Below are 27,921 nucleotides of genomic sequence, written 5' to 3' on the forward strand. Positions count from 1 at the left end.
CTTCGCTGTGTGCCGTTGGCTCCTCCTCTTTTATGGGGGAATTCGGTCGCTGACTCTTCCGACGAGGTGGGGGTGGGCGGAGCTTAATCTCGTCCTGCCCCTAGCCTCCAGCTCTTCTCTGTCTCCCTCCTCGGCTGTTTTTCTTACTTTTAACCTGCTTTCTTCCTGCTCCTCTACTCCTTGATCTCTCCTTGCTATTCTCGCTGCTCCTCTTGTCTGATGCTGTGCACCACGTGTGCCGTTGGCTCCTCCTGTTTATTGGGGAGTTAGGTCGCTGACTCTTCCGACGTGGTGAGGGTGGGCGGAGCTTACTCTCGCCCTGCCCCTAGCCTCCTGCTCGTCTCTGTCTCCCTCCTTGGCTCTTTTTCTTGCTTTTAACCTGCTTTCTCCCTGCTCCTCTCTGTAATGTGAAGGACATAAAGGGGAATAGACAGACAGACTTGACAGACAAGTACCAATAAGAAAGAGGTGGAAGGGAGGCAAAGTTACAATCTATGTACAATCAAGAAAGGGTTTGGGGAAGGTTGAGCACATCCGGGGAAGGGTGTCATTGCATTGTTTTAGGGATAACGAGGTTATCGTGTTATAAAAGCATCCTGAAATAAGAATGTTATCTAATCTTCTATTAGTGCGTCGCGTGTACCTAAGCAGGCTCAAGATGACTTACAGAGAGAAGTAGGTAGATAAGAACATAAGAATAGCCTTACTGGATCAGACCAGTGGTCCATCAAGCCAGTAGCCCGTTCCCACAGTGGCCTGTCCAGGTCACTAGTACCTGGCCAAAACTCAAGGTGTATCAATATTCCATGCTACCGATACAGGGCAAGCAGTGGTTTCCCATGTGTCTTTCTCAACAAGACTGTGTATATTTCCTCCAGGAACTTGTCCAAACCTTTCTTAAAACCAGCTACATTATCCGTTCTTACCACATCTTCTGGCAACGTGTTCCAGAGCTTAACTATTCTCTGAACAAAAAAATTTCCTAAGTGAACACATAAAAGCTGTATAAGGTTAACAGCAAAATTCTCTTCTAAATGACCTTAGTTCTGCCTTTCTCTCCTCCTGTGCATAAATGAGAAGCACCTTCATTAAAAGTTCTCTGTCTATAGCATCTCTTTAGACTGGCACAGATGGGTATTATGCACACCTACCAGCAAATGAAGACTGAGAACCACTGAGCTTCAACTTATCCTATAAGTGGGTTGTGCAGCCCCTGGAAGCCAGTCTATTCTCAGTCTCAGAAGATAGTATATTTAGTATGCCAGTGCAGTCTTCTGAAGTCTTGATTCCTTCCTTGGGGTGAGAATACCCTACTGAATTTTTATTTCATTGTAAAGTTAAGCAATCCCTCTCTCCTTCGTTGTACTGGCTTCTGGACTGGGACTGAGGCCCGCGGAGGTCTCTCAAGTCCCAGGAGTGTCATGTCTGGGCGGCTGGATCCCTCCTCCCCTTCCCCCTCCTAGATCTTAAATCCTTTTCTTCCAAAATTCCGAAAACTGAAAAGCTCTGAAAACTGAAATTTGATGCCCCATGGAGGGTTGTCCGGACCATTCTGGAATTGCCCAGGTAGCAGCAACTCAAGTGACTTGAGTATTTTGAGAGGTGTTTAGCTGTTCTTTCCTTTTCCTTGGAGAGACATTTGCTTGACTATCAGAGACTGGCTTCCAGGGGACTGCAGAGCCCACTTATAGGTTAAGTTGAAGCTTAGTGGTTCTTAGTCTCCACATCTGCTGGTGGACGTGTGTAATACCCATCTGTGTCAGTCTAGAGCAGGGGGTCTCAAAGTCCCTCCTTGAGGGCCGCAATCCAGTCGGGTTTTCAGGATTTCCCCAATGAATATGCATGAGATCTATGTGCATGCACTGCTTTCAATGCATATTCATTGAGGAAATCCTGAAAACCCAACTGGATTGCGGCCCTCAAGGAGGGACTTTGAGATCCCTGGTATAGAGGGACTAAAAGAAAGTAAATTAGCAAGTAAGACCTAATTTCTCCTTATTCATTTAAAGTAACACAAAAATTAAATCTTGGCTCATCTGTTTCATGTTCTCTGGTTTTGGCCTCTTTCAGTTTGTAATGATTTCTGATTCTTCTCTTTGAGATAGTAAATGAAAAATGACCTTTTTTTTTCATTTTGTGATCATTTAGACATGTCCTCTTTGGAAAGAACAATAATCGAACACAAGGCCTTGATGATACAGATATGAACCGTCTCTATACAGCAACGTCCCTCACGCAGATTGATGATAACATCATGAGGTAGAGTTAGAAGTGGAAAGCCTGAAGATCAGAAATGTTCCAGTTTCCCAATTCTCCCACAAAGCTCCTCCACCCTTTAATACTGTAGAATCCAATTGTGCATAACATTCTTAGGTTCTATGAATTTTGAGTACAGCCCAAAAATTACAAGGATCTCCTAAAAAAAATTATGCTTCATACTAATTGTTGAACATAACTAGGATTGTTTTTTCTTTTATTGGGATACAACTAATTTCATTCCCACCAAGCAGTTGTGCTAATTGGGCGGGTGGGATGACACCATAAAACTGAGATTGGCTAGTTAACTTTGGAATGAGAGATTTTAATCGATTTTGAGGAGTTCTGAATGGCTGCAGTTGAATAATTGTTTTTCCAATTAATATTCACATTTGGTTTGGAAGGCTTTCATTGTCCCCTTTGTTTTGTAACAGGTTGCTTAAATTTACATACCTATTGCATATGCAGATTTATAGAATACAGCCATCTGGAGAAGTTCATAGAGGATGCATACAGGGAGGCCGTGGAAAATCACCAACAACAGTGGAACTACCGAAAGACACCTACAGAGAGTGTGGACCACCCGACAGACAACCACAACAAAGAAATGGGTGACACAGCAGCAATAACGAAGGATACAGACCTGCAGCAGGAGAGATGGACATACACCAGGGACATGGACCTGTGGCTGGAGAATCAAGAGAAGATAGAGAGGACAGCAATCGTTGGGAGGGACTCCATCATCAGACAAGTCGACAGCCACATAGCAGGAGGAAGACTGGATCGGCTGGTGACCTGCCTACCGGGAGCCAAGGTAGAAGACATAGTGAGCTGCATTGACAGGATCATCAATAGTGTGGAAGAAGAAGATACAGCGGTGGTGATCCATGTGGGGACAAACAATGTGAGCAACAGGTACTACAACAGGGAAGTACTGAAGGACCAGTTCCGGATGCTAGGAAGGAAGCTGAAGACCAGAACGCAGAGGATAACATTCTCGGAGATTCTACCGTACCCAGGGCTGATGAGAAGAGTCAGATGGAGCTGCAAGCAGTCAACGCGTGGATGCAGCACTGGTATGAGGAATGATTCCACTTTGTGCGCAACTGGATGACGTTCTGGGGGAAAAGCAAGCTATATGGGAAGGACGGACTCCACCTCAGCAGAGACGGAATGAGGCTACTTGCAAGCAACATCAAGAGAGAAGTCTAGAAGTTTTTAAACTAGCAAAAAGGGGAAAGCCAACAGTCGACCGAGAAAGAGAGTCGATGGTTCGGGAACCGGTATACCTGGAAGATACCGAGCAAGAAGATAGAGGGAAAGATTCACCAGATCACAGGCAAGACAGATCGAAAAGGACTCAAGAGGGAAGGAAATGCAAGAAAGAAACAGGTCGCAAACTCAAGTGTATGTACACGAACGCAAGGAGCCTTAGAAATAAGATGGGTGAATTAGAAGCTATGGCACAAAAAGGTAACATTGACATCATAGGAATCACAGAAACATGGTGGACTGAGGAAAACGTCTGGGACACTGTGCTAATGGGATACAAACTATACCACAGAGACAGAGTGGCTCAAAAAGGTGGGGGCATTGCCATATACATCAAAGAGGGAATTGAATTTACTGGAGAAAACACGCCACAACTGACGGATAAGTTAGAGTCTCTATAGGTCAAAATTCTGGGAACAAATGGCCTGGAAACGAAGATTGGCATCTACTACCGACCCAGGGCAGAAATTGACAGAGAAGTGACGGACCAGATTAAATGCAACTGCAAGGGAGGCAGTACAGTTAACATGGGTGACTTCAACTATCTGGGAATAGACTGGAACTAGGCACCTCTGGCTGCGTTAAAGAGACCAAGTTCATGGATGCTGTAGGTGATTGCTTCCTGGAACAACTTGTCAAGGAAAATATTAGAGGAAATGCAATTCTGGACTTAATTCTAAATGGCCTGCAAAGACCGGCACAAGATGTAAAAGGGACGCTGGGAAACAGCGATCACAATATGATCCGCTTCGATCTGGACGCAGGGGAGAAACATCGGTCCAAAACGACAGCCACGGCACTGAACTTACGAAAAGGAAATTATGAAGGGATGAGACTCATGGTAGGGAAGAAGATTAAGAAGAGGATAAGCACTGTAAAAACGCTAGAGCAAGCTTGGTCCCTTTTTAAGGACACGGTCACCGAGGTGCAAAATCTATATATACCGGGTATCAGCAAGGGATCAAAGAAGAAAAAGAACAAAGAACCGGCGTGGCTCACTGTAGTGGTGAAGGAAGCGATCAGAGACAAGAAAACTTCGTTTAAGGAATGGAAAAGGTCAAAAACGGACAAAAACTGGAACAAGCACAAACATCAACACAGGTGCCATAAGGCGGTAAAAGGGGCCAAAAGAGACTACGAGTAAAAAATAGCCAAGGAGGCGAAGAACTTCAAGCCGTTCTTTCAATATATTAAGGGGAAACGACCCGCGAAGGAAGTAGTGGAACCGTTGGATGACCATGGAATAAAGGGAGCACTAAACGAGGACAAAGCAATCGCTGACAAACTGAACACATTTTTTGCATCTGTATTTACCAAAGATCTACACAGCATACCCATTAGTTTATATGCTGGAAATGAAGACGGAAAGCTGACAGGATTGGCGGTCAGTCTAGAGGAGGTGTGTAGACAGATTGATAGGCTTAAGAGCGCTAAATCCCTGGGATCGGATGGCATCCATCCGAGGGTCATCAAGGAACTGAAAGGGACCATAGCTGAACTGCTTCAACTGATAGCCAATCTGTTGATCAAATCGGGAAAGATTCTGGAAGACTGGAAGGTGGCGAATGTTAATGGAAGGTGGCCGATTTTCAAGAAAGGTTCGAGGAGAAATCCAGGAAACTACAAACCAGTGAGTATGACTTTGGTACCAGGAAAGATGGTAGAGTCGCTGATAAAGGACCACATCATTGAACACCTTGACGGACACGGGCTGATGAGGACCAGTCAGCACGGTTTTAGCAAAGGCAGATCGTGCTTGACGAACTTGTTGCATTTCTTTGAGGGAGTAAACAGACAGATAGACAAGGGAGACCCGGTCGACATTGTATATCTGGATTTTCAGAAGGCGTTTGACAAGGTTCCGCATGAACGACTACTTTGGAAAATTGCGAGCCACAGAATCGAGGGTGAAATACGTGGATTGAAAACTGGCTGTAGCATAGGAAACAGAGTGGGGGGTAAATGGACAATACTCGGACTGAAAGAATGTCACAAGTGGGGTGCCGCAAGGCTCGGTGCTTGGACCTGTGCTCTTCAACATCTTTATAAACAATCTGGACATTGCTACGACGAGTGAGGTGATTAATTTTGCGGACGATACAAAGTTATTCAGAGTAGTAAAGACACAGGGGGATTGTGAAGATCTGCAACGTGACATAATCAGGCTCGAGGAAGGGGCATCGACATGGCAGATGAGGTTCAACGTGGATAAGTGTAAAGTGATGCATGTAGGTAACATAAATCTCATGCATGGGTACAGGATGTCCGGGGCGGTACTTGGAGAGACCTCCCAGGAAAGAGACTTGGGAGTTATGATCAACAAGTCGATGAAGCCTTCCACGCAATGTTCGGTGGCGGTGAAAAGGGAAAACAGAATGCTAGGAATAATAAAGAAGGGGATCACGAATAGATTGGAGAAGGTTATCATGCCGCTGTACTGGGCCATGGTGTGCCCTCACCTGGAGTACTGCATTCAGCACTGGTCACCGTACATGAAGGAGGACACGGTACTACTCGAAAGGGTCCAGAGAAGAGTGACTAAGATGGTTAAGGGGCTAGAGGAGTTGCCATACACTGAAAGATTAGAGAAACTGGGCCTTTTCTCCCTCAAACAGAGGCGATTGAGAGGGGACATGATCAAAACATTCAAGGTACTGAAGGGAATAGACTTAGTAGATAAGGACAGGTTGTTCACCCTCTCCAAAGTAGGGAGAACGAGAGGGCACTCTCTAAAATTGAAAGGGGATAGATTCCGTACAAACGTAAGGAAGTTCTTCACCCAGGGAGTGGTAGAAAACTGGAACGCTCATCCGGAGTCTGTCATAGGGGAAAACACCCTCCAGGGATTCAAGACAAAGTTAGACAAGTTCCTGCTGAACTGGAACGTGCTCAGGTAGGGCTAGTCTCAGTTAGGGCACTGATCTTTGATCAGATGGCCGCCGCATGAGCGGACTGCTGGGCACGATGGACCCAGCAGTGGCAATTCTTGTTCTTATCACTATTCCACCGATTTTTCATTCTATAATTACATGTCTAAATGGGAACGTGTTAGGGTGTGTTAATAAGGGAGGAACAGAGGCAGGGCCAACATTTAATATGGGCAGCTTACAGAATACTCTTAAATTGTGTCCCTGTTTACATTTAGGCATGAAAATTTACATGGTTTAGTTTGTAAAATACTATCTAGGGCAGGCAGTCTTCTAAGTTCTATTATTGCTATAGAGATTCATCTGGTAAGCTGTGTGAGCTTCACAATGAATCGAGATGTTCTCAGTTACACATCAGTTTCAGGTCTAAGAGTAAAATGATTTTTAGAAAGTTCATTCTGTTTTCATTTGGAACTCACTTCCTCCTATTATCTGGCTTGTACCTTTTTTAAAATATTTTTTTCATAAATACTTAATCCAATGTTTGAGGACACGCTTAAGGCTATCTTAACCTCGCAGATCTACTCTGCTTTGGCTCAGCTTGCCCCGGCCTCGACCCCGCTCGTTGTTGACCAGCCTGAGCGTTGCGCTGGGGGCTCCCGAGGAAAGGTGCGTCGGTCTCAACGCTTTTCCTCGAGTGATTCCTCGCCTGCTCCTTCGAGGCGGGCTTCTCCCACCGCCCGACCTTGTTCGAAGCACCGGTCTAAGTGTGCCTCTCCTTCAAGGCGGCGGTCCGTGAAACGACCCAGAGACTCTCCCCCTAGGCGAGATAGGTCTCTGGGGCCTTGCACCTCGAGGTCCATTGAGGTGTCGGACCTCGTGCTGTCTGACCCTCGTCCTCGACGGCCTCCCGTGCCTTCTCGGTCTCAGAGCCGAGGAGTATAGAGGTCGAGGGCTGCCTCGTGGGAAGGTCTCTCCTTCCTTGGGCTCGCCGGGGCTAGCCCCCCGGGCCTCCGTCCCTCGGACCCCGGGTTCCTCACCTGCTAGGCAGTCTAAACACAAGCTGTCGTCGACTCCCCCTCGATCTCTCAGCGGGGCTTCCTCGACATTCTGCTTGTGGACACCGACGTGCCGGCTCAGTACTCAAGTACTCAGTACTCCCTCGTTCTCTGCTGCCCCGAAGTCCCGCTCGGCTTCGCCTCTCGAAGGGCATTCCGCGGGCAAGACTTCCTCCTTCACCAGGTTCGTGGTGGACATGGGTAAGGCGCTTCAACTGGACCTCCAGTCTGAATCCAGGTATACCCGGGAATATTTGGAGGAAATTGAGCTTCCTCATCCACCGAGGGAATCCCTTCTCCTCCCCTTGAAATCCGGTCTTGAAGCAGACTTTCTTCTGGAATTTGGAGACGCCATACGCAATCCCTGCCATTCCATCCAAGATGGAATCCCGCTATCGGACGGTCCCGTGTAATGGATTTGAAAAGGCTCAACTCTCCCACCAGTCCTTGGCTGTGGAGTCTTCCTTGAAGAAATCTAATCCTTCCAAGATTTACGTGGCTGTCCCGCTGGGCTGGGAGGGCCGGTCTATGGACAAGTTTGGCAGGCGCTTGTACCAAAATTCGATGATGGCGAACAGGGTTCTGAATGACAATTTCAATTTTACATCCTATCTCAAGCACTGCATCAAATCCATGCCATCTTTTCAGAATGATTTGGCTGTCCATCACCGGTCCTAATTTCGCTGACTTCAGGATACGCTGTCGCAGATTCGCCTTTATATGCTTCAGGCTACTTATGATGCCTTTGAACTGTCCTTGCGGGTCACCGCTTTTGCGATAGCCATGCGCCGCCTGGCCTGGCTGCACATCGTTGACATGGACCCTAATCTGCAGGACCGTCTGGCGAATTTCCCATGCGTGGACAACGAGCTCTTCAATGATTCCATCAATGCGGCCACCAAACACCTCTCTAAACATGAGCACTCCTTCACCTCCTTGGTCAGACCCAAGGCGAAGCCCACTCCTCCTAAGTCGTACAAGTTGCTACCCCAGCGCTATCCCCAGAAGTCCACGCTGGCCTTTTCCCGGCCGCCACCCAGGCATCCGCAGCAGCATAGGGTCCACAAAAGGCTCAGCCCCCTGCGGCAGCTAAGCCAGCGCCGTCTTTTTGATTATCAGAGTTCGAGCATGCCGCCCCCTTTCGTCCTCGAGCCTTCTCCTCTACCCATCGGAGGCCGTCTCAGTTATTTTTGTCGCCGCTGGGAGCTGATTACATCGGACAACTGGGTCCTCTCCGTCGTCAGGGAGGAGTATTCCCTTCATTTCCGGACAGCACCTCCAGACCTGCCCCCAAGAGAGTGTCTTTCCAACAAGTCGCAACTTCTCCTTCTTCTCCAGGAGGCTCATGCCGTCCTTCGCCTCCGGGCGGTGGAGGAGGTCCCTTTGGGCCAGTGGGGCACAGGAGACCTGCGCCCTATCCTGGACCTCAGAGTGTTAAATAAATTCCTGATCAGGGAGAGTTCCGCATGCTCTCTCTTCCCACGTTGTATCCCCTGATGGACGAGGGGGATTGGCTATGCTCGCTGGATCTCAAAGAGGCCTACACTCGCATCCTGATTCATCCGGCCTCTCGCAGATTTCTTCGTTTTCAGGTGGGAGATCTTCATCTGCAGTATCGGGTCCTCCCATTTGGGCTCGCATCCTCCCCGCAAGTCTTCACGAAGTGTCTCGTCGTGGTGGCGGCGGCCCTGCGGTCGCAGGGTCTTCAAATGTTCCCATACCTCGATGACTGGCTCATCAAAGCACCCTCCAGGCGGGGGTTATTGCAGCGACCCAACGGACTATTATTTTTCTTCAGCGTCTGGGCTTCGAGGTCAACTTCCCCAAGTCCCAGTTGTGTCCCTCTCAGTCTCTCCAGTTCATCGGAGCGGTGCTGGACACTGTTTGCCTCCGCTCGTTTGCCGCCCTCATTCACCTATGCCAGAGAGTCTCCCTTCTGTCGACGGTTTCGGCCAAGCATAGGATGATTCTGCTGGGGCACATGGCCTCCACCGTTCATGTGACTCCTTTTGCCAGACTTCACCTATGAGTTCCTCAGTGGACCCTGGCATCCCAGTGGAGACAGGATCTGGATCCCGCCTCTCAACACATTACGGTGACTCCCTCCTTGAAGCAATCGCTCCGCTGGTGGATGCTCTCTTCCAATCTTTCCAGAGGTTTTCTCTTGCACGCGCCCCCACCGCAGAAGGTCCTCAAGACGGACTCCTCAGCGTATGCCTGGGGGGCTCACCTCGACGGCCTCCGTACTCAGGGTCTTTGGTCCAGCGCCGACCATCGCTACCACATCAACCTGCTGGAGCTGTGGGCAATTTTCAAGGCTTTGGTTGCTTTTTGGCATTTGCTTCAGGATCGCGTGGTCCTGATGCGAACGGACAACCAGGTGGCGATGTATTATGTGAACAAGCAGGGAGTACAGGATCCATGCTCTTCGGCTCTGGGAGTGGGCGATACGTCACAACATCTTCCTTCGAGCGGTCTACATCCAGGTCCGGCAGAATTGCCTGCCGGACAACTTGAGCCACCTTCGCCAACCTCACAAGTGCTCCATTCCTTCACTCTGCGTAAGGTGTTTGACCCGATGGGGATCCCGCAGATAGATCTGTTCGCCTCCCCCCTCAACCACAAGTTGCCTCGCTTCTGCTCCAGGATTTATTCCCCGGATTGTCTCGAGGCGGATGCTTTCCTTCTGGATTGGATGGACTGGTTTCTCTACGCGTTCCCTCCGTTTCCTCTGATTCTGAAGACTCTCGTCCAGTTCAAGTCGGTCCGTACCACCATTATTTTGATAGCTCCTTGGTGGCCCAGACAGCCGTGGTTCTTCCTTCTCCTCCGACTCAGTGACAGGGAGCCTCTGATTCTGCCTGTGTTTGCTTCTCTGCTGTCTCAGAGTCAGGGTTCGCTGCTGCATCCCAATCTGCAGTCTCTTCACTTAACTGCTTGATTCCTCTTTACCTGACTCCCCCCTTCAGTTTTTCTCAGTCGGTGAGGGATGTTCTCGAGGCCTCTCGGAAATGTTCCACTCGACAGTGCTACTCCCAGAAATGGACTAGATTTGCTGCGTGGTGTGCTTCGCATCGCATGGAGCCATTGTCTGCTTCCTTGTCTTCCGTGCTGGATTATCTGTTGCACTTGTCTCGGTCTGGTCTCAAATTGACATCTATTTGAGTCCACCTCAGTGTGATTGCTGCCTTTCATCAGCCGCTTGATGGGAAACGGTTCTCGGGCAATCTGGTGGTTTCCCAGTTTATGAAGGTCCTCTTCAATGTCCATCCTCCTCTCAAACCTCCCCCGGTGGTTTGGGATCTTAATGTGGTTCTGGCTCAATTGATGAAACCTCCATTTGAACCCATTGATAAGGCTCATCTGAAGTAAACTAAACTAAACTAAACCTTAGGTTTGTATACCGCACCATCTCCGCATGCGCAGAGCTCGGCACGGTTTACAGAGGTTGAGAGGAAAGGAACTACAAAGAAGGGATATAGGAGAAGGACTGAGAAGATAGAGAGGGGCAGGGTACTAGAGAACGGGAGGTGATTAGATTTTTGAGAAGAGCCAAGTTTTCAAGCGTTTACGGAAGGATTGGAAGGAGCTAGAATTTCTGAGCGGGGATGAGAGGTTGTACCTCACTTGGAAGGTCGTGTTCCTGTTTGCCCTCATGTCTGCTCGCAGAGTCAGTGAAATACAAGCTCTGGTTGCGGACCCACCTTTTACTGTTTTTCATCATGACAAGGTGGACCTTCGTACTCATCCTAAGTTCTTGCCTAAGGTTGTTTCGGATTTCCACCTCAACCAGTCCATTGTTCTTCCGGTGTTTTTTCCTAAGCCCCATTCTCATCCTGGAGAGGTGGCGCTTCACACTCTTGACTGTAAGAGGGCGTTGGCTTTCTACCTCCAATGCACCCAGTCTCATTGGACGGCTCCTCAACTCTTCATATCTTTTGATCCAAATTGACTGGGGCGTCCTGTTTCCAAGCGCACCTTGTCCAACTGGTTGGCTGCTTGTATTTCCTTCTGCTATGCTCAGGCTGGTCTCCCACTGCAGGGTCGGGTCACAGGGCATAAAGTCCGAGCGATGGTGGAATCTGTCGCTTTCCTCAGTTCCATGCCTACTGAGGAAATCTGCAAGGCTGCCACTTGGTTGTTGGTTCATACATTCACCTCGCACTACTGTCTGGATACTTTTTCCAGATGCGACAAAGTTCGGCCAGTCAGTTTTGCGTAATCTGGTCTCCTAAATTGCCAACTCTCCCACCGTCCCATCCTGGTTAGCTTGGAGGTCACCCACATGTAGAGAATATGCTGTCTGCTTGTCCTGGGATAAAGCACAGTTACTTACCGTAACGGGTGTTATCCAGGGACAGCAGGCAGATATACCTGCAACCCTCCCTCCTCCCCCGGGTTGGCTTCTTTGCTAGCTATCTGAACTGAGGACCACGTTGAGGAGATCTTCAATCAAGTTTGCTTGAAAAGCTGTCCGTGACGGGGCTCCGTGGATGACGTCACCCACATGTAGAGAATATCTGCCTGCTGTCCCTGGATAACACCCGTTACGGTAAGTAACTGTGCTTTATGTGCATATGTTCAAAATGTGGGTGTGAGCATTTGCATCCGCTCTATGATGTAAATTCTTGCACTTAAACACATACATGTGTATATATGCTAGTATTCTATGAAAAGAAGTAGGCGCTGAATTTCCATTTATAGCAGAGGTTCCAATTAGATACCCCCTTCCTAGTATTGCCCTCTGTATGGCCTTGTTCTCAGTTAGATATAAAAAAAACCCCAAACTGACTTTGTTAGACATATATGAAGGTGCTCAGAAGTTTGCAAACCTGAATACCTTTATTTCAAACAGAGCGCTGAAGCCTAAGGATGAAGGGTAGGGTGACGTTTTGGTGGCATTCAGCTGGTGTGCTAGAAAAGGAAGATGTTGACAGTCATTGTGGAAGACTGTAGAAATCTAGAGTGACTCGGTAGGCTGCTAAGATAGCTGAGATCAGCAGACATCCTAAGAATGATCATATTTTTATATCTGTTAATCTGAATTGTTTATGAGCTCAGAAACATCTTTTGACTGATATTATTAGAACCTAAAGACTTTGAAAATAATATTTGTAAATATTCGAAAATAATGTATTTGTTTAAATTCAGATAATATCAATATATTGTGTAAAACTTTGAATTGGTTCTTGTGCTACATGATTGTGACTTACTCATTCTCTGTCGCATTTGGAGTGAGTTTGTTTAGAAAAATACACACACGCACTCACTCTGTGACACCTTCCCACCCCTCAGCACATGCAGCCTCTCTCTTTCTCTCCTTTCCTACCCCCAGCCTATTTCTGTCCAGGTCGCCAGCAATGGTTCCTACACACTGCTGGTGGCTGATCCGAAAGCCTTCCTTCAGAGGGAAGGCCTGCCCTGGTTCACAGATTAATTGCTAACCTATGGGACACAATGCATGGAATTTGTTCTAAATCTGGCCATGACTGGTTAATGAAGCTGAAATGTATCTCTCTTCCTTGGAATAAGAATCTTCATGCTGACCTCTAGGGATGTGTCAGTTTTCCATTTCATTTTTAACCTAACAATATGAAAAAATCCAAAATGTCATTATTTTTGCTGCATATTAATAGGTCACCCTCTTAATGACTTTGCTCTAAAATAAAAATTTTAAAAAGGAGCAGAATAAAATCATATAAACATGAGAAACTTAAAAAAAAAGTTTAGACTTGCATACCCTTACTGACATCTCATTTTTCCTTCTTTGTGCAACAGGAAGTTTCATGGTTACAAGTCGCTGAAAGAGTACTATGAAAAAGAGAGTTGTTTGCATTATTTACACTATGTGAGTTACTTCAGTTAATATTAAGATGTACATTTATACTGGATGTGCTTTATAACTATTTGTTTACATCAACTGTAAGAGGGATAATTTTTCAAAGTTTGCATCCCCACCCAGTAGCTCTGTGCTTTCTTTCCCCCCTGAACTTTGCTGATCAGATGCCCCCCTTCCTTTCCTGCCATGTCTGTCTGCTCTTCCACAAGTCGCTGTTAGCTGCTTCCCTTCTGATCTGGAGCCACAGATGCTGTAGCCCTAGGCTAGAGAATGACACGGGGACAAATTTTTCCCTGTCCTCCCAGGAGCTCATTTTCCCGTCCCATCCCTGCAAGTTTTTGCCCGTTTCTGTCCTGTTCATGCATGCTCTGTTCTTATCTACACAAGCCTCAAATACTTTAAAATCATAAGTGTTTGAGGCTTGTGCGGTTAAGGCAGAACTTACAGGACTGGGGCAGAGATGGTGCAGGGAAATTGAGTCCCTGCAGGGACGGGGAAAAATTTGTCCCTGTGTCATTCTCTACCCTATGTGGCTCTTGATAAATTTGAGTCCATGCTGTTCCCATGCTCTAGCATTGTTTTCATGAATATAGGGCATGGGTGGGCAACCACACTTCTTGAGGGCCACACAACCCAGCCAGGTTTTTAAGATTTCCACAATGAATATGTATGAGATCTATTTGCTTACAATGGAGGCAGTGTTTGGAAATCAATCTTGAAAATCTTACTGGGTTATGGACCTTGAGGACTCTGGTTGCCCACCCCTGTTTCTAGGTAGCCTAGAGAGGAGGAAGTAACGAGGGGTAATCTTTCTTTAGTGGGAGGTCTTGTATTTTGCATTATCCCTACAAATGCAGGATTAGCTTATACACTTTTTAATGTAAAGTGATATCTTGGTCTAGGCCAGGGAAGGGGATCAGGAGACAAGGGGCCTATTGAAAGAAGCCTTGGGGGATTCAATGTTCTAGGGAAGGTTCGGTATCAAATGTTAGGGGGGAGAGTTGGAAGTGTATTGGTTGTATTTTGTAATGTCATGGGCGGGAGGAGATATTGGGTTTGAGCCTGTTCTGCTGACACAGGTGTGGAGGAGTAGCAGTATTTCCACAGTTCCTCTCCCTCATCCCCACTACAATTTTTCCAAAATTGCTGCTCCCAGACAATGGCAGCCTTGCACTTATTTCACAAGAGCCTCTGTGGGAATTAAAATCTAGAAGCTCAAGTATTCAGCTCTTCTATATAGGTATACTTGAACCTATAGGAATGATTGTGCCTGGATAACTGATGTACATATTTCGGGACACACTGAGGAGACGGGCACTGTCCAGAGAGACAAAGGGGCAGAGAGAAGAAAATGATTGATGTCTTGTGCAAGCAACTCGTGAGTTGATGTGCTAAACCCATCCATAAAGCATCGTATGCTGTTCTAAAGGAAAGAAAATTATCGAGGTGAGAGCCTAATCCTTCCATGAGACAGTCCCTGCTCGACAGAGCTTACAATCTAATCAAGACATACAAACAGGACAAATGAAGGACTAGGGAATTATTATGGTGGGAATGATTAAAACGGACATGAATACTGAAGAAGTGAATAGGGGTTAAAAACAGCCTCAAAAAGATGGACTTTTGGCCTAGATTTGAATATGGCCAGAGATGGAGCTTGATTTACATAACAACATAAGAATAGCCATACTGTTTCAGACCAGTGGTCCATCTAGTCCAGTATCCTTTTTCCAACTGTGGTTAATCTAGGTCACAAGTACCTGGCAGAAACCCAAATAGCAGCAAAATTCCATGCTAACTATCCCAGAGCAAGCAGTGGCTTCCCCCATGTCTGTCTCAGTAGCAGATTATGGACTTTACCTCCAGAAACTTGTCCAAACCTTTTTTAAACTTAACTACATTAACTGCTGTTATCACTCTGGAGGTCTGTTGCAGGTACACAATGCAGCAAGATAAAAGGAACTTAGTCTGAAGTTGATAGTTGAGGTAAAGGGTACTGATTTGAGAGATTTATGTGATGAACAGAGTTCCTGGGGAAGAGTGTAGGGCGAGATAAGAGTAAAGAGATACATTTTTATAAATGATATTGCTGAAGGGTTGTCAGGTAAGATTTGCCTCTTTGTGGATGATGCCAAAATCTGCAATAGAGTAGACACCCAGGATGGTGTGAATAACGTGAAGAAAGACATAGCAAAGCTTAAAGAATGGTCTGAAATTTGGCAGCTAAAATTTAATGCTAAGAAATGCAAAGTCATGCATTTGGGCTGCAAAAACCTGACGAAACAGTACAGTTTAGAGGGTGAAGAACTTATGTGCATGACAGAAGAGTGGGACTTGGTTGTGATTGTATGTGATGATCTTAAGGTGGCTAAACAGGTTGAAAGGGTGATGGCGAAAGCTAGAAGGATGCTAGGGTGAATAGGGAAAGGTATGGCCATTAGGAAAAAGGAGGTATTTGATGCCCCTGTATAAGACTTTGGTGAGACCTCATTTAGAATATTGTGCACAATTCTGAAGGCTGCATCTTCAAAAAGATATAAAAAGGATGGAGTTGGTTCAGAAGAAGGCTACTAAAATGGTGTGTGGTCTTTGTTTGGGAACAGACTTAAAAATCTCAGTCTGTATACTTTGGAAGAAAGGCGGGAGAGGGGAGATATGATAGAGATGTTTAAATATCTACATGAAGTAAATGCGCATGAGTCGAGTCTCTTTCATTTGAAAGGAAGCTCTGCAATGAGAGGGCTTAGGATGAAGTTAAGAGGTGATAGGCTCCAGAGTAATCTAAAGAAATCATTTTTTTACAGAAAGGGTGGTAGATACATGGCATAGTCTCCCGGAAGAGGTGGTGGAGACAGAGACTGTCTGAATTTAAGAAAGCGTGAGATAGGCATAGATCTCTTAGAGGAAGAGATCATGGTTACTGTGGATGGGCAGACGTGATGGACCATATGGCCTTTATCTGCCATCATGTTTCTAAAAAGAGAAATTTGAACTGTATGTGGAAACAAATAGGGGGGCAATGAAGTGAATTGAGGAGTGCTAATGTGAGTGTAGCGACACTGACTGAATGTGTCATGCTGTAGAAGTTGCACCTCTGCATCCATCCGCCAATCGGTACCTTGCAAAACGCTTTCTTGTTAACGGCAAATAATAAATGCCCTTTTGATTTTTCTCTTATCTGAGATACGCTTGACTGCAAAATATATTGTGTTGACAATAAGGCTCCTGAGGCCGGCTGTTTGGACCGAAACATGTGCATGTCGAGCCATCGCACAAAAAAGCAGGATTTTGAAATAAACAAGTACACTTGTATCTTTGAAAAATCTCCATTGTTGGTTTGTTTGAATATGTCATGCAGCAGAATTTTAAACAGATTGAAGGGGACAGAGATGGTTTAGTGGAAGACCCATGAGAAGCAAGTTGCAGTAATCTTGAGTGTGAGGCGACAAGAGTATGAATAGTGTGCTCAGAAAGGAAGAGACAAATTTTGGGGAAATGACAGGTTTTAGCAGTTATCTTGGATTAGTACAGAGAAAGGAATCAAAAATGACTCCCAAGATTATGAGCTGACAAGACAGGGAGGATGAGAATGGGGAAGAGAAGAGGTGGGTTTATGGGGAAAGATAAGTTGTTTAGTCTTGGCCATGTTTGGTTTCGAATGGTGGTAAGACATCCAGGCAGCAATGTCAGACAGGCAAGCTGAGACTTGAGCCTGAATTCCTGCTGAGATTTCTGGTGTGGAAAGGTAGATCTGGGAGTAGTCAGCATAAAGATGATACTGAAAACCGTAGGAGATCAGAGCACCATGGAAATAAGTATAGATTGAGAAAAGAAGAGGTCCCAAGACTGCCCTGAGGCACATCAATTGGGAAAAGAGAGCATATGTTAAAAGTGTGATGGGAGAGATAAGTAGAAAACAAAGAACAGAGCCCTGAAATCCAAGTGAGAACAGTCATATCAAGGGTAGATGGTGATCAACAGTGTCAAAAGCAACAGATAGATCAAGAAGGATGAGATCAGAATAGAAGCCTTTGGATCTGGCCAGGAGCAGGTTTTTCGAGACTTTAGCTAGGTCTGTTTAAGTTGAATGTAGAGGGTGAAAGCCAGATTGAAGCAGATCACGAATAGCTTGAGATGAAAAAGTCAAGAAGCTGGTAGTGAACAGCACAAATAGGGTTAATACACTTTAGTAAAGGTAACCCAAAGTTTGTGCTTGAAGCAGTAGAGAATGAAATGACTTGCCCAAGGTAATGGTGGCAGATAAAGACTCGAGTGGTCCATCCAGTCTGCCCAGCTCTACCCACTCTTTAAAGTACTGATTTAATTTAAATTTTCCTCCTTCTTAGCTATTGCTGGGCCAGAACCTAAAACTCTGCCCGGAATTAGGCTTAGATTCCATCTACTGAAGTGTCCATCAAAGCTCATTCCAGCCCATCTAAACCATCCCAGCCATCGAAGCCCTCCCCAGGTCACAAGCAATATCGGAAGGGTTTGAATCCCAGTTTTTAATGTCGCCGCTCTAACCACTAGGCAGTCCCTAAGAGAAAATGTAGGCTTAAATATATCTGTAATCGGCCGAAGACATCAAATCTGAACCTTAATGACCTAAAGTGTTTGTTCTTGTTTTCTCTCCCTCCCTCCCTCCCTCCCTGTATTTTGGCTGTGCTGAAGATCCACGTTCCGCTCATGCTTGTTAATGCTGTTGATGATCCTCTGGTGCACGACAGTTTGTTATCCATTCCAAAGAGTCTATCAGGTTTGTGCAAGTCCAGAGACTGCTTACTAGTTTTAGTTTTGCTGCTCCTCCCATTGCCTGGTATGGTAGAGCCACCCACTATATTGAGCATTTAATCACCTTTCTTGAATGTCTGCCTCTGTCTGTGTGTTTCAGTAACCAATAAATGCCAGTCTTATGTTAGTCCTGAAGCATGACAACATTTACAGTGCTGGGAGACTGGAATTGAAATGTGCAGCACTGGCATATAATTAGGTATTCAGTGTTGTCCCCAGAAATTTTTTCCAGACGGGTGGCATGAAAAAGTAGCCGGGTGGGGCGGGACGGGGAAATTTGGTGGTGGGGAAAATTAAGGGATCCTTTTACTAAGCTGCAATAGCGTTTTTAGCGCGTGCAGAATTGCCGTGCTACACGGCTGGAACTAACGCCAGCTCAATGCTGGCGTTAGTGTCTAGCACGTGCGGCAATTCTGCGCAAGCTAAGCGCGCGGTAAAACCGCTATCGCAGCTTAGTAAAAGGAGCCCTAAATGTGTACTATTTGTATTAGTTAATTATTATTAGTTATTATCCCAGGACAAGCAGGCAGCATATTCTTGACTGATGGGTGACGGCATCGACGGAGCCCCGGTACGGACAATTTTAGAGTGATTGCACTCTAAGAACTTTAGAAAGTTCTAGCTAGACCGCACCGCGCGAGTGCCTTCCCGCCCGACAGAGGCGCGCGGTCCCCAATTTCTTAGTTTCTGCGGAGCTAAGAAGACGAGTGTTTCCAACGGCTGTTAGAAACATTTTTCAATTTTTTTCTTGCCTTCCCGCTCGCGCGTTTTTTCTTGTCGTGAAGTGTTCACGTTCTTGTCCTTCACCGGGTTTTAAGAAGTGTCAGCGGTGAAATTTTATTGTTTCTTTTTGGCCAGCGGCCTGGCAGCTGAACCTCGTTCTTGCGTCGGCTTCCTTTTTTTCTATGTCCCGGCCTCTTACCGGTTTCAAAAAGTATAGCCAGTTCGGCAAGGTACTTTCACCCACCGACCCTCATCGTTGGTGCATCGTTTGCTGGGTCCCGAACATTACTCCGACACTTGTTCGCGCTGTGCTACTCTTCAACCTTGAGCTCTTCGCAGACGCCCTGCCAAAATTCTTCAACTATTTGGCATGATGGAGCAGTCTGCTGAGAGGGCCTCGACTTCCAAGACCTCGACCCTGACACCCGTGGTTGCCTCGACACTTTTGATCTCGAAGGCCTCACCTGCAGTTCCTACAAAGTCTTCATCAGTGGGTAAGTCCCTTCGCAGACGCCGTGCTAAACTTCTCCAACTATTTGGCACGATGGAACAGTCTCCTGAAAGGGTCTCAACCTCAGCTTCGGGGTTGGCCTCGACTTCGAAGACCTCAACCCCGATACCCGCGACTGCCTTGACCAAGGCCTCGACCTCGACACCTTCAGTCTCGAAGACCTCGCCTGCAGTTCCTACAAAGTCTTCATCAGTGGGTAAGTCTCCTGTTTCTCCTTCAGGTACCCTTCCTAAGAAGCCTCCAGAGTCTCAGGCATCCCAGGCCGTGCCGACGGTCCTGCCAGCCTCTTCGAGAACTCCAGCTAAGCGTGCCTCCAAACATAGGGAATACTCATGCTCGAAGTCGCCCTCCTTGGAGCGCACTGCTGCACCTTCGAGACCTGATCCCTTTGTCTTGATGCCTATGTTAGAGGACATGTTGAAAGCCATTCTGACCACTCAGATTTCCTCGGTCATGGCTCAGCACCTCACAACCTCGACCCTGCTTCCTACAAGCCAGCCTGAGCTGCAGTCTGAGCCTCCTGTTGAAGCACCTCGAGGCAAGGCTCGGAAGTCTCGTCACTTATCATCCAGTGACTCTTTGCCTCCTCCTGGGACACAGTCTCCTGAACCTCGATCGAGGCATCGCTCAAGGCATTCGAGGCTTCCAAGCACAGTCAGGAGTCTTTTCTGAAGTGGAAGACCTCTCCTTCTCCGGATACTGAGTCTTCTATTCCTCGTTTATCAAGGGCTGTCGAGACTTCTTCAAAATCTAAACATAAGTCTCACAAAGCTTTTACACCGGCTGCTTCTCCTCGAAGTCCATCGAGGTCGAAGACTCCTCCATCGAGACCACCTCCGAAGGAGCCTTCTCATTCTGTCTCGACCCACTATGTTCCTCGAACCCCTGGGACTTCACCATCGAGGCTTCTTAAGCACAAGCACTCTCTGACTCCTCCTGTCACAAGTAGTGGAGCTTCTTCAGTCACTGTGCACCTGGATTCTGAGCCTCCTCAATATTCCAGAGAGGCTTCTCCTTCCTATTCGGTGGTTCCTAAGTCTCGCACTCATTTTCCTGAGGGTCCTTCTACCTCAAAGTCTGCCTCTTTTGCAAGGTTTGTCTTTGACATGGGGAAAGCTCTTCAGCTGGATCTCCATTCTGATTCCAAATACAATCTTGAGTACTTGGCCAACATGGAGTTAACTCATCCACCTAAGGAGACCTTGAGGCTTCCTATGACTCCAGTGTTAAACCAAGCTTTCTTCAAGAATATGGAAACTCCTTATTCCATTACAGCCATTCCATCCAAGCTGGAAGCCAGGTATCACACCGTTCCTTGTAAAGGATTTGAGAAATCTCAATTGTCTTGCCAGTCCTTGGTTGTGGAATCTTCATTAAAGAAAGCTCAACCATCTAAACTCTATGCTGCTGTCCCTCCAGGCAGGGAGGGCCGTATCATGGACAAGTTTGGCCGTAGGCTATATCGGAATTCCATGATGGCTAATAGAATTCTCAATTACAACTACACTTTTACTGCTTATTTTAATCATTTCTTCAAAATCATGCCTGTTCTACCCGGCTCTTGAAGAACAGTGTCTGCCAGAATTCAAACAGATTATTCGAACTCTGTCTGAACTTCGACTCTTCATTGAGCTCTCCAGAGTTTCTGCTTTTGCAGTAGTCATGCGTCGCCTCGCTTGGCTCCGCATTGTTGATATGGATCCCAATTTGCAGGACCGTCTAGCAAACTTGCCTTGTCGGAGAAATTAACTTTTTTGACGATTCCATTGAAGCTGCTACTAAGCGTCTCTCTGAACATGAGCACTCTTTTGCTTCCTTGATTCGGCCGAAGCCTAAGACTCCTCCTGCTCGGCCACACAAGCAACCACCACGTCGTTATCTTCAAAAAACAATGCCAGCTTTTTCCAGGCCTCCGCCTAGAAGGCCACCACAGCAACAACGACAGCAGAAAGCTCAGACTCCTGCTGCGACTAAACCAGCTCAGTCTTTTTGACATTCCCAGTCTGAGCATACCAATCTCTCTTCATCAAACTTCTTTTCTGCCCATAGGAGGTCGTCTTCACCATTTTTATCACCAGTGAGAGATGATCACCTCAGATCTCTGGGTTCTCACCAACCTTCGGGAGGGATACTCACTTCACTTTCTTCAGTTGCCTCCAGATCACCCTCCAAGAGAGTGTCCTTCAAATTTGTCGCAACTTCCCCTTCTTCTTCAGGAAGCTCAGGCTCTTCTTCGCCTTCGAGCTGTCGAGGAAGTTCCCTTGAACCAACGGGACAAGGGCTTTTATTCCCGTTATTTTCTAGTCCCAAAGAAGACGGGGGATTTGTGACCCATTCTGGACCTCAGAGCCCTCCACAAATTTCTAGTCAAAGAGAAGTTTTGAATGCTTTCTTTACCAACTTTATATTCCCTGATGAATCAGGGAGATTGGCTATGCTCTCTGGATCTCAAAGAGGCTTACACTCGTATCCCGATTTATCCGGCCTCTCGCAAATATCTACGATTTCGGGTGGGAAATCTTCATCTCCAATACAGAGTTCTTCCTTTCGGACTCGCCTCATCCCCCCAGAATCTTCACGAAGTGTCTGGTGGTGATGGCTGCAGCCCTCCATACCCAGGGTCTTCAAGTTTTTCCATACCTGGACGACTGGCTCATCATAGCCCCCTCTCAACAAGGGATTATTGCAGCGACCCAACAAGACTCTTACGTTTCTCCAATGTCTGAGATTCAAAGTCAACTTTCCAAAATCCCAGTTGCACCCCTCTCAGTCTCTTCAGTTCATAGGGGCCATTCTAGACACTGTCAGGCTCAGAGCGTTCCTGCCTCCACTACACCAAGATGCTCTCATTCGCCTTTGCCATCAGATGTCTCATCTCCACTCAGTTTCCGTGAGACAATTGATGCTTCTATAGTTCACATGACACCTTTTGCCAGACTTCACCTTCGCATACCTCAGTCGACCCTAGCATCTCAGTGGCAACAAGCCACCGACCCACTTTCTCAACAAATTACAGTAACTCCTTTGTTGAGGCAGTCTCTCCACTGGTGAATGCTCTCTTCCAATCTTTCCAGAGGTTTGCTGTTCCACACTCTCCCTCATCAGAAGGTTCTCACAACAGACTCGTCAACCTATGCATGGGGAGCCCATCTCGATGGTCTCCATACCCAAGGCCATCGATCTGTTGGAACTCAGTGCGATTTTCAATGCTCTCAAAGCTTTTCAACACTTCTTCACGACAAGGTAATCCTTGTCCGGTCGGACAACCAAGTCGCCATGTACTATGTCAACAAACAGGGAGGTACGGGATCTCACTCCCTTTGTCAAGAAGCTCTGAAGCTTTCGGATTGGGCGATCCATCAAAACATCTTTCTCAGAGCTGTATACATTCAAGGTCAGCACAACTGTCTGGCGGACAAATTGAGTCATCTTCTGCAGCCTCACGAATGGACACTCAATTCCTCGCCTCTACATCAGCTGTTTGCTCAATAAGGGACCCCTCAGATAGACCTGTTTGCGTCTCCCCTCAACAACAAGCTGCCTCAGTTCTGCTCCCCGGATATACTCTCCCCAGCGTCTCGAGGCAGATGCTTTCCTCCTGGACTGGACGGGTCAGTTTCTCTATGCCTTCCCTCCATTCCCTCTGATTCTCAAGACTTTTGTCAAACTCAAGACAGAACATGTTACCATGATTCTGATAGCTCCTCGGTGGCCCAGACAACCGTGGTACTCCCTTCTACTTCAACTCAGCACCAGGGAGCCTCTGCTTCTACCAGTTTTTCCCTCTATGCTTACTCAGAGTCAAGGATCCTTACTTCATCCCAATCTGCAATGTCTACACTTAACAGCTTGGTACCTTTCAACCTAACTGACTCTCTACAGTTTTCTCAATCTGTACAGGACATTTTGTTAACTTCCAGAAAGCCGTCCACTAGGCAGTGTTATGGTCAGAAATGGACTAGATTTTCTACTTGGTGTTCTATTCGCCAAATGGAACCAATGTCTACCTCCTTGGCTTCGTTTTTGGATTATTTACTTCACTTATCACAATCTGGACTCCAGTCTACATCTATCCGAGTCCATCTCAGTGCGATTCCATCAGCCTCTTGATGGGAAACCCCTGTCTGCACATCCTGTGGTTTCCCGCTTCATGAAAGGACTTTTTTATGTAAATCCACCGCTCAAAACACCTCCAGTGGTCTGGGATCTTAATGTTGTCCTGGCTCAATTGATAAGGCTCATCTCAAGTAACTTACTTGGAAAGAGGTTTTCCTGATTGCCCTCACGTCTGCTTGAAGAGTCAGTGAGTTACAAGCCTTGGTTGCGGATCCACCTTTCACAGTTTTCCACCATGACAAAGTGGTTCTCCGTACTCATCCAAAATTCTTGCCTAAAGTTGTTGCAGAATTTCACATCAATCAATCTATTGTTCTTCCAGTATTTTTCCAAAGCTCCATTCTCACCCTGGAGAAGTGGCGCTCCATACTTTGGACTGTAAGCGTGCCTTGGCTTTCTACTTGCAACGCACTCAACTTCACAGAACAGCCCCACAACTTTTCATCTCCTTCGATCCAAATAAGTTGAGGCATCCTGTCTCGAAGTGAACCATATCCAACTGGATGGCTGCTTGCATCTTTTTCTGCTATGCTCAGGCTGGTCTCCCTCTGCAGGGTCGAGTCATGGGCCACAGAGTTAGAGCAATGGTGGCGTCTGTAGATTTCCTCAGATCAACTCCTATTGAGGAAATCTGCAAGGCTGCCACTTGGTCCTCGGTTCATACTTTCACCTCTCATTACTGTCTGGATACTTTCTCCAAGTTCTCCAAACTTTTTTCTTAACTTGCCAACTCTCCCTCCATCCCCATTATGCTTATCTTGGAGGTCACCCACTGTTGAGAATATGCTGCCTGCTTATCCTGGGATAAAGCGCAGTTATTTACCGTAACAGTTGTTATCCAGGGACAGCAGACAGATATTCTCACAACCCACCTTCCTCCCCTGGTTGGCTTCTTAGCTAGCTGTCTGAACTGAGGTACCTCACAGGAGACACGCGCCTTGACTCGGGCGGTAAGGCACTTGTGCTTGCGCAGTGCAGCATTCGTAAGCTCTTACAAAAGATCTTCAAGCAAGTCTGCTTGCGAGGCTGTCCGCTGCGGGGCTCCGTTGGTGACATCACCCACCTGTTGAGAATATCTGCCTGCTGTCCCTGGATAACAACTGTTATGGTAAGTAACTGTGCTTTATTGTAAAGGAGCTAGAAAGCTGAGTGAAGGGTCGCAGCAGTGCTTGTGAAAGTAGGTCGTTAGGCATTTCCTGTTCTATCTCTGGAGTTATAGCCTAATCCCTTTGAATTCTAACCTTTTCCTTCTTGTTTCTGCTCTGATTTTCTAGGAACAAAAGAGAACGTTATGGTGGTGCTGCCACTTCACGGGGGTCACTTGGGCTTCTTCGAAGGCTCTGTGCTATTTCCAGAACCCCTAACGTGGATGGACAAACTCATTGTGCAGTATGCCAACGCAATATGCCAGTGGGAGAGAAACAAATCTCAATGTACAGATATGGAACAGGCAGAGGCTGCACAGGAATAACCAAACCTAGCCCCCCCCCCCCCCCCACAAAGATTCTTCTGTTCCAGGATCAGCCTACTTGGACTTACTCTTCAGTTGCCTCACTCATCCTTTTGGGCTTCTTGAATTCTTGATCTGGTATTTGACTATCTTTTTGTACATTACAAAGGAAGAGGCCTTGTGTGCACTGTGAACAATATAAAAAGAACATGTTTCTTCTTGTCAGCTTAGCTACTGATCTTGCTTCAGGGTTCTCCTTCACCTCATTGCGACAAACATCCTATGGTTCTGGAACCGTATATCACCAGTCTGGCCTCGCATTAACATTCAGAAAAGAGGGTTCTTATCTTTAAATATTTTGGTTGTTCTGGCCTTTAATTAGTTGAATATAGCACATAAAATTAGTTGAAATGTGTAAGTGGAGCCTGTGTGCTGAATGGTGAACTTGGAGAACCCTGGATCAATCTCTGGAAGAAACCAGCAGTTTATGGTGTATGACATAATAATGAAATATATTTCATTTACAGGATCGAACCTTTGCTGGGGGAAATGATATCAAGAAAATGCCATTCTTAATACACCATTGCACTAGGAATCTACAAGGCCAGTTATTCAGTTGTCCACAAATGTCTGTTTCAAAGTTGCTTCCTTGAGTTTAGGAACATTGCTAGGCTGAAATCACAGGGTGCCCTACTGCTGCTTTTGGATGAAATAAATAAGAATGGACCATTGGGGGTAATTACATAGGTTCTTAAAAAAGTTTTTGCACTTTCATATTTTTGAGGGAAATGGTTGGGGTGCGAGAAGTGGTAAGAGGGCATGTCCTAGAATGTCTTATGACTAGTCAGTCAGGCAAAACAGTGATGCAATTTGCTTTTGAGATATTTAATAAATAGTGTTTAAAAAAAATAAATAAAAGTGCGGAAACCTTTTGAAGATCCCTCGTAGATTCTAAGAACTGGTATATTCCAGGTTAAAGCCTGGCACACTTCCTCTTATGTGAAAAAATATTTACACAGAATTAGAGCAGCTTGTTTGATTTTAAACTTTTTTGTAAAGACTACCGTATTTGATTTTCACTCAAGTTATATGTTACCTTTTTTTTTTTTTTTTTTTTTTTTTTTACATGGTTGTCTTTTGTTTTATGAGGAAAAGGCAGAAACTAGAATATAGCTGTTCTTTAGCACTCTCCAGACCAGTAGAGGTTAACTTTACGAATGGGTATATATCTAATCATGACCAGCAGGTGGAGACTGAAAACAAAACTTTGGGACAGTATATCCTAGCCCCTCCTCTCTATTTCCCTCAGTCTTCTTTCAGTCTCCAGCAGGTGTTGATGTGATCTGTACCCATCTCCCTTGGTAGGGCTGTTGGAATTTGTTTATGGGGTTTATTGTCCCTGTTTTTGGCCGGACGGAGCTTGGGTGGACTCTGTTTGGGGGTTCGTCCGACCTCGGGGGTGTCAAACCCGGCGGGTCACGAGCGGGGTCCCTCCCCCCACTTCCTCCACCTCCCCACATTTTTTTAGAGGAGCCTCAGCAGTAAGCCTTGCCCCCTAAATCAAGCAAGGCATATTGCTTTGAGAGCCTGTGGAGTCTGTTCTGTAAAAAAAAAAAAAAAAATCCTGAGGTAGTGCTGGTCTGAAGGGTTGTTTCCCTTTAAGAAAACTGTATTTTACTGTATTTTTTCATGTAACCGGCACTTTTTTCTAGCTAGGTCGCGTATGGAGCAATTGTGCCCTTCTCCGGGGGAGTAGGACACAAATTTAGTCCAGCCGCGAGGCACTCGCGGCCGGCCTGAACTCGGCGGTTTGGGTCGGTGAGGTGGTGGAGCTCCGTCGGCAGCGGCTGCAGGCGCCCAGAGCTCCCCGCCGATGGTGCCTCGCGAGTCGGCAGGGAACGGTGGGGAAGCCCGGTCTTCTCTGTCCGCCCACGGAGGGAATCCCCGAGCCGCCGACGGTCGGGTTTTAGAGGATTCCCTCTCAGCTGATTTTTTGACAGCTGATGCCGGCTTGCCTGCTTTAGCGGCTGAGACTATTCAGGTTTCTCAGCCGCTTCAGGCTATGGAGGGAGCTTTTTTTGGCGGGAAAACCGCCATCTTCTCTGTCTGGCCCCTCCATTTTGTCTTCCACCTCAGGTGACCTTCCCCCTGTTTTGACTATGCAGGGGCAAGGTTCTGCTGGGTCCCCTGCTGTGGCAGGGAGTCCCTTGGGACCCTCGGGGGGTTTTTCCCCTGAATTTTTCTTTTCTTTATGCAGAGCCTATTTTCAGGCGGCTGGGGGTCCCGGTTGCGCCCAGGGGGTTTCGGGGGGTGGGGTTTCCTCCGCGCTCCCTGCGGCTTTGCCTCTCTCGTCTGACGTGACGTCCCCTCCGCCGCCTCCCTTGTCCAAGCGTCCGCGGGTGTAGTGGGACGAGAATTTGTGGTCGGAGGAACGGGTCGGTCTGGAGGAGGACCTGGACCCTTCTGAGGAGTTCCAGGACTCTCTGGAGGGGACGGAAGCTGGCGGCGGATTGTCGGATTTCCCGTTCTCCAGTGACGAGGCGTCCGTGGTGCGCCTTTTTTCAGAAAGATGAGCTGCCTGACCTTATTCAGCAGGTTTCTTCGGTTTTGCGTTTTGAGGACGCGCCGCCGGAGACTCCGCGTGTGGGGGACCCCCTGTTACGGGGGATCCGTTCCGTTTCCCGCTCTTTTCCTATGCATCAGGATATTCGGGATATTATTCTGGAGCAGTGGAAAACGCCGGAGACGCCGTTTCGGCTGGCGCGCAGCATGGCTCGCCTGTATCCCATTCCGGAAGGGGATCGGGCTACGTTAGCTTCGCCAGTCGTGGATGCGGTGGTCTCGGCAATTTCCAAGCGGCATACCGTGCCTGTTGAGGGCGGTTCTGCCTTGCGGGACTCTGAGGAGCGCAAATTGGAGAGCATCCTTAAGCAAAATTTTCAGGTCTCTGCCTTTGGGGTCCAGGCGGCTATTTGTGGGGGACTGGTCGCTCGCGCCGTGTTTCGGTGGGCGGAGCGGGTCTTGGATCGAGAGTCTGA

At 47.0% G+C, this 27,921-nt stretch overlaps 1 protein-coding gene across 3 annotated transcripts in view; it reads left to right on the forward strand.

Moving 5' to 3' along the window:
- The window catches only part of ABHD2 (abhydrolase domain containing 2, acylglycerol lipase), a 189,109-nt gene extending 163,142 nt beyond the window's left edge, over positions 1–25,967 (forward strand). For all 3 annotated transcript variants that reach the window (XM_033920668.1, XM_033920667.1, XM_033920666.1), the window contains exons 7-10: positions 2,149–2,259; positions 13,232–13,301; positions 17,964–18,048; positions 24,708–25,967. In XM_033920668.1, coding sequence (XP_033776559.1) covers positions 2,149–2,259; positions 13,232–13,301; positions 17,964–18,048; positions 24,708–24,904 — 463 coding nt within the window. In that variant the 3' untranslated portion in view covers positions 24,905–25,967. The remainder of the gene's footprint in view (positions 1–2,148; positions 2,260–13,231; positions 13,302–17,963; positions 18,049–24,707) is intronic.
- The last annotated feature ends 1,954 nt before the right edge of the window (positions 25,968–27,921 follow it).

Source organism: Geotrypetes seraphini, chromosome 14 (assembly GCF_902459505.1).
Source record: "Geotrypetes seraphini chromosome 14, aGeoSer1.1, whole genome shotgun sequence".
Classification (NCBI taxonomy): domain Eukaryota; kingdom Metazoa; phylum Chordata; class Amphibia; order Gymnophiona; family Dermophiidae; genus Geotrypetes; species Geotrypetes seraphini.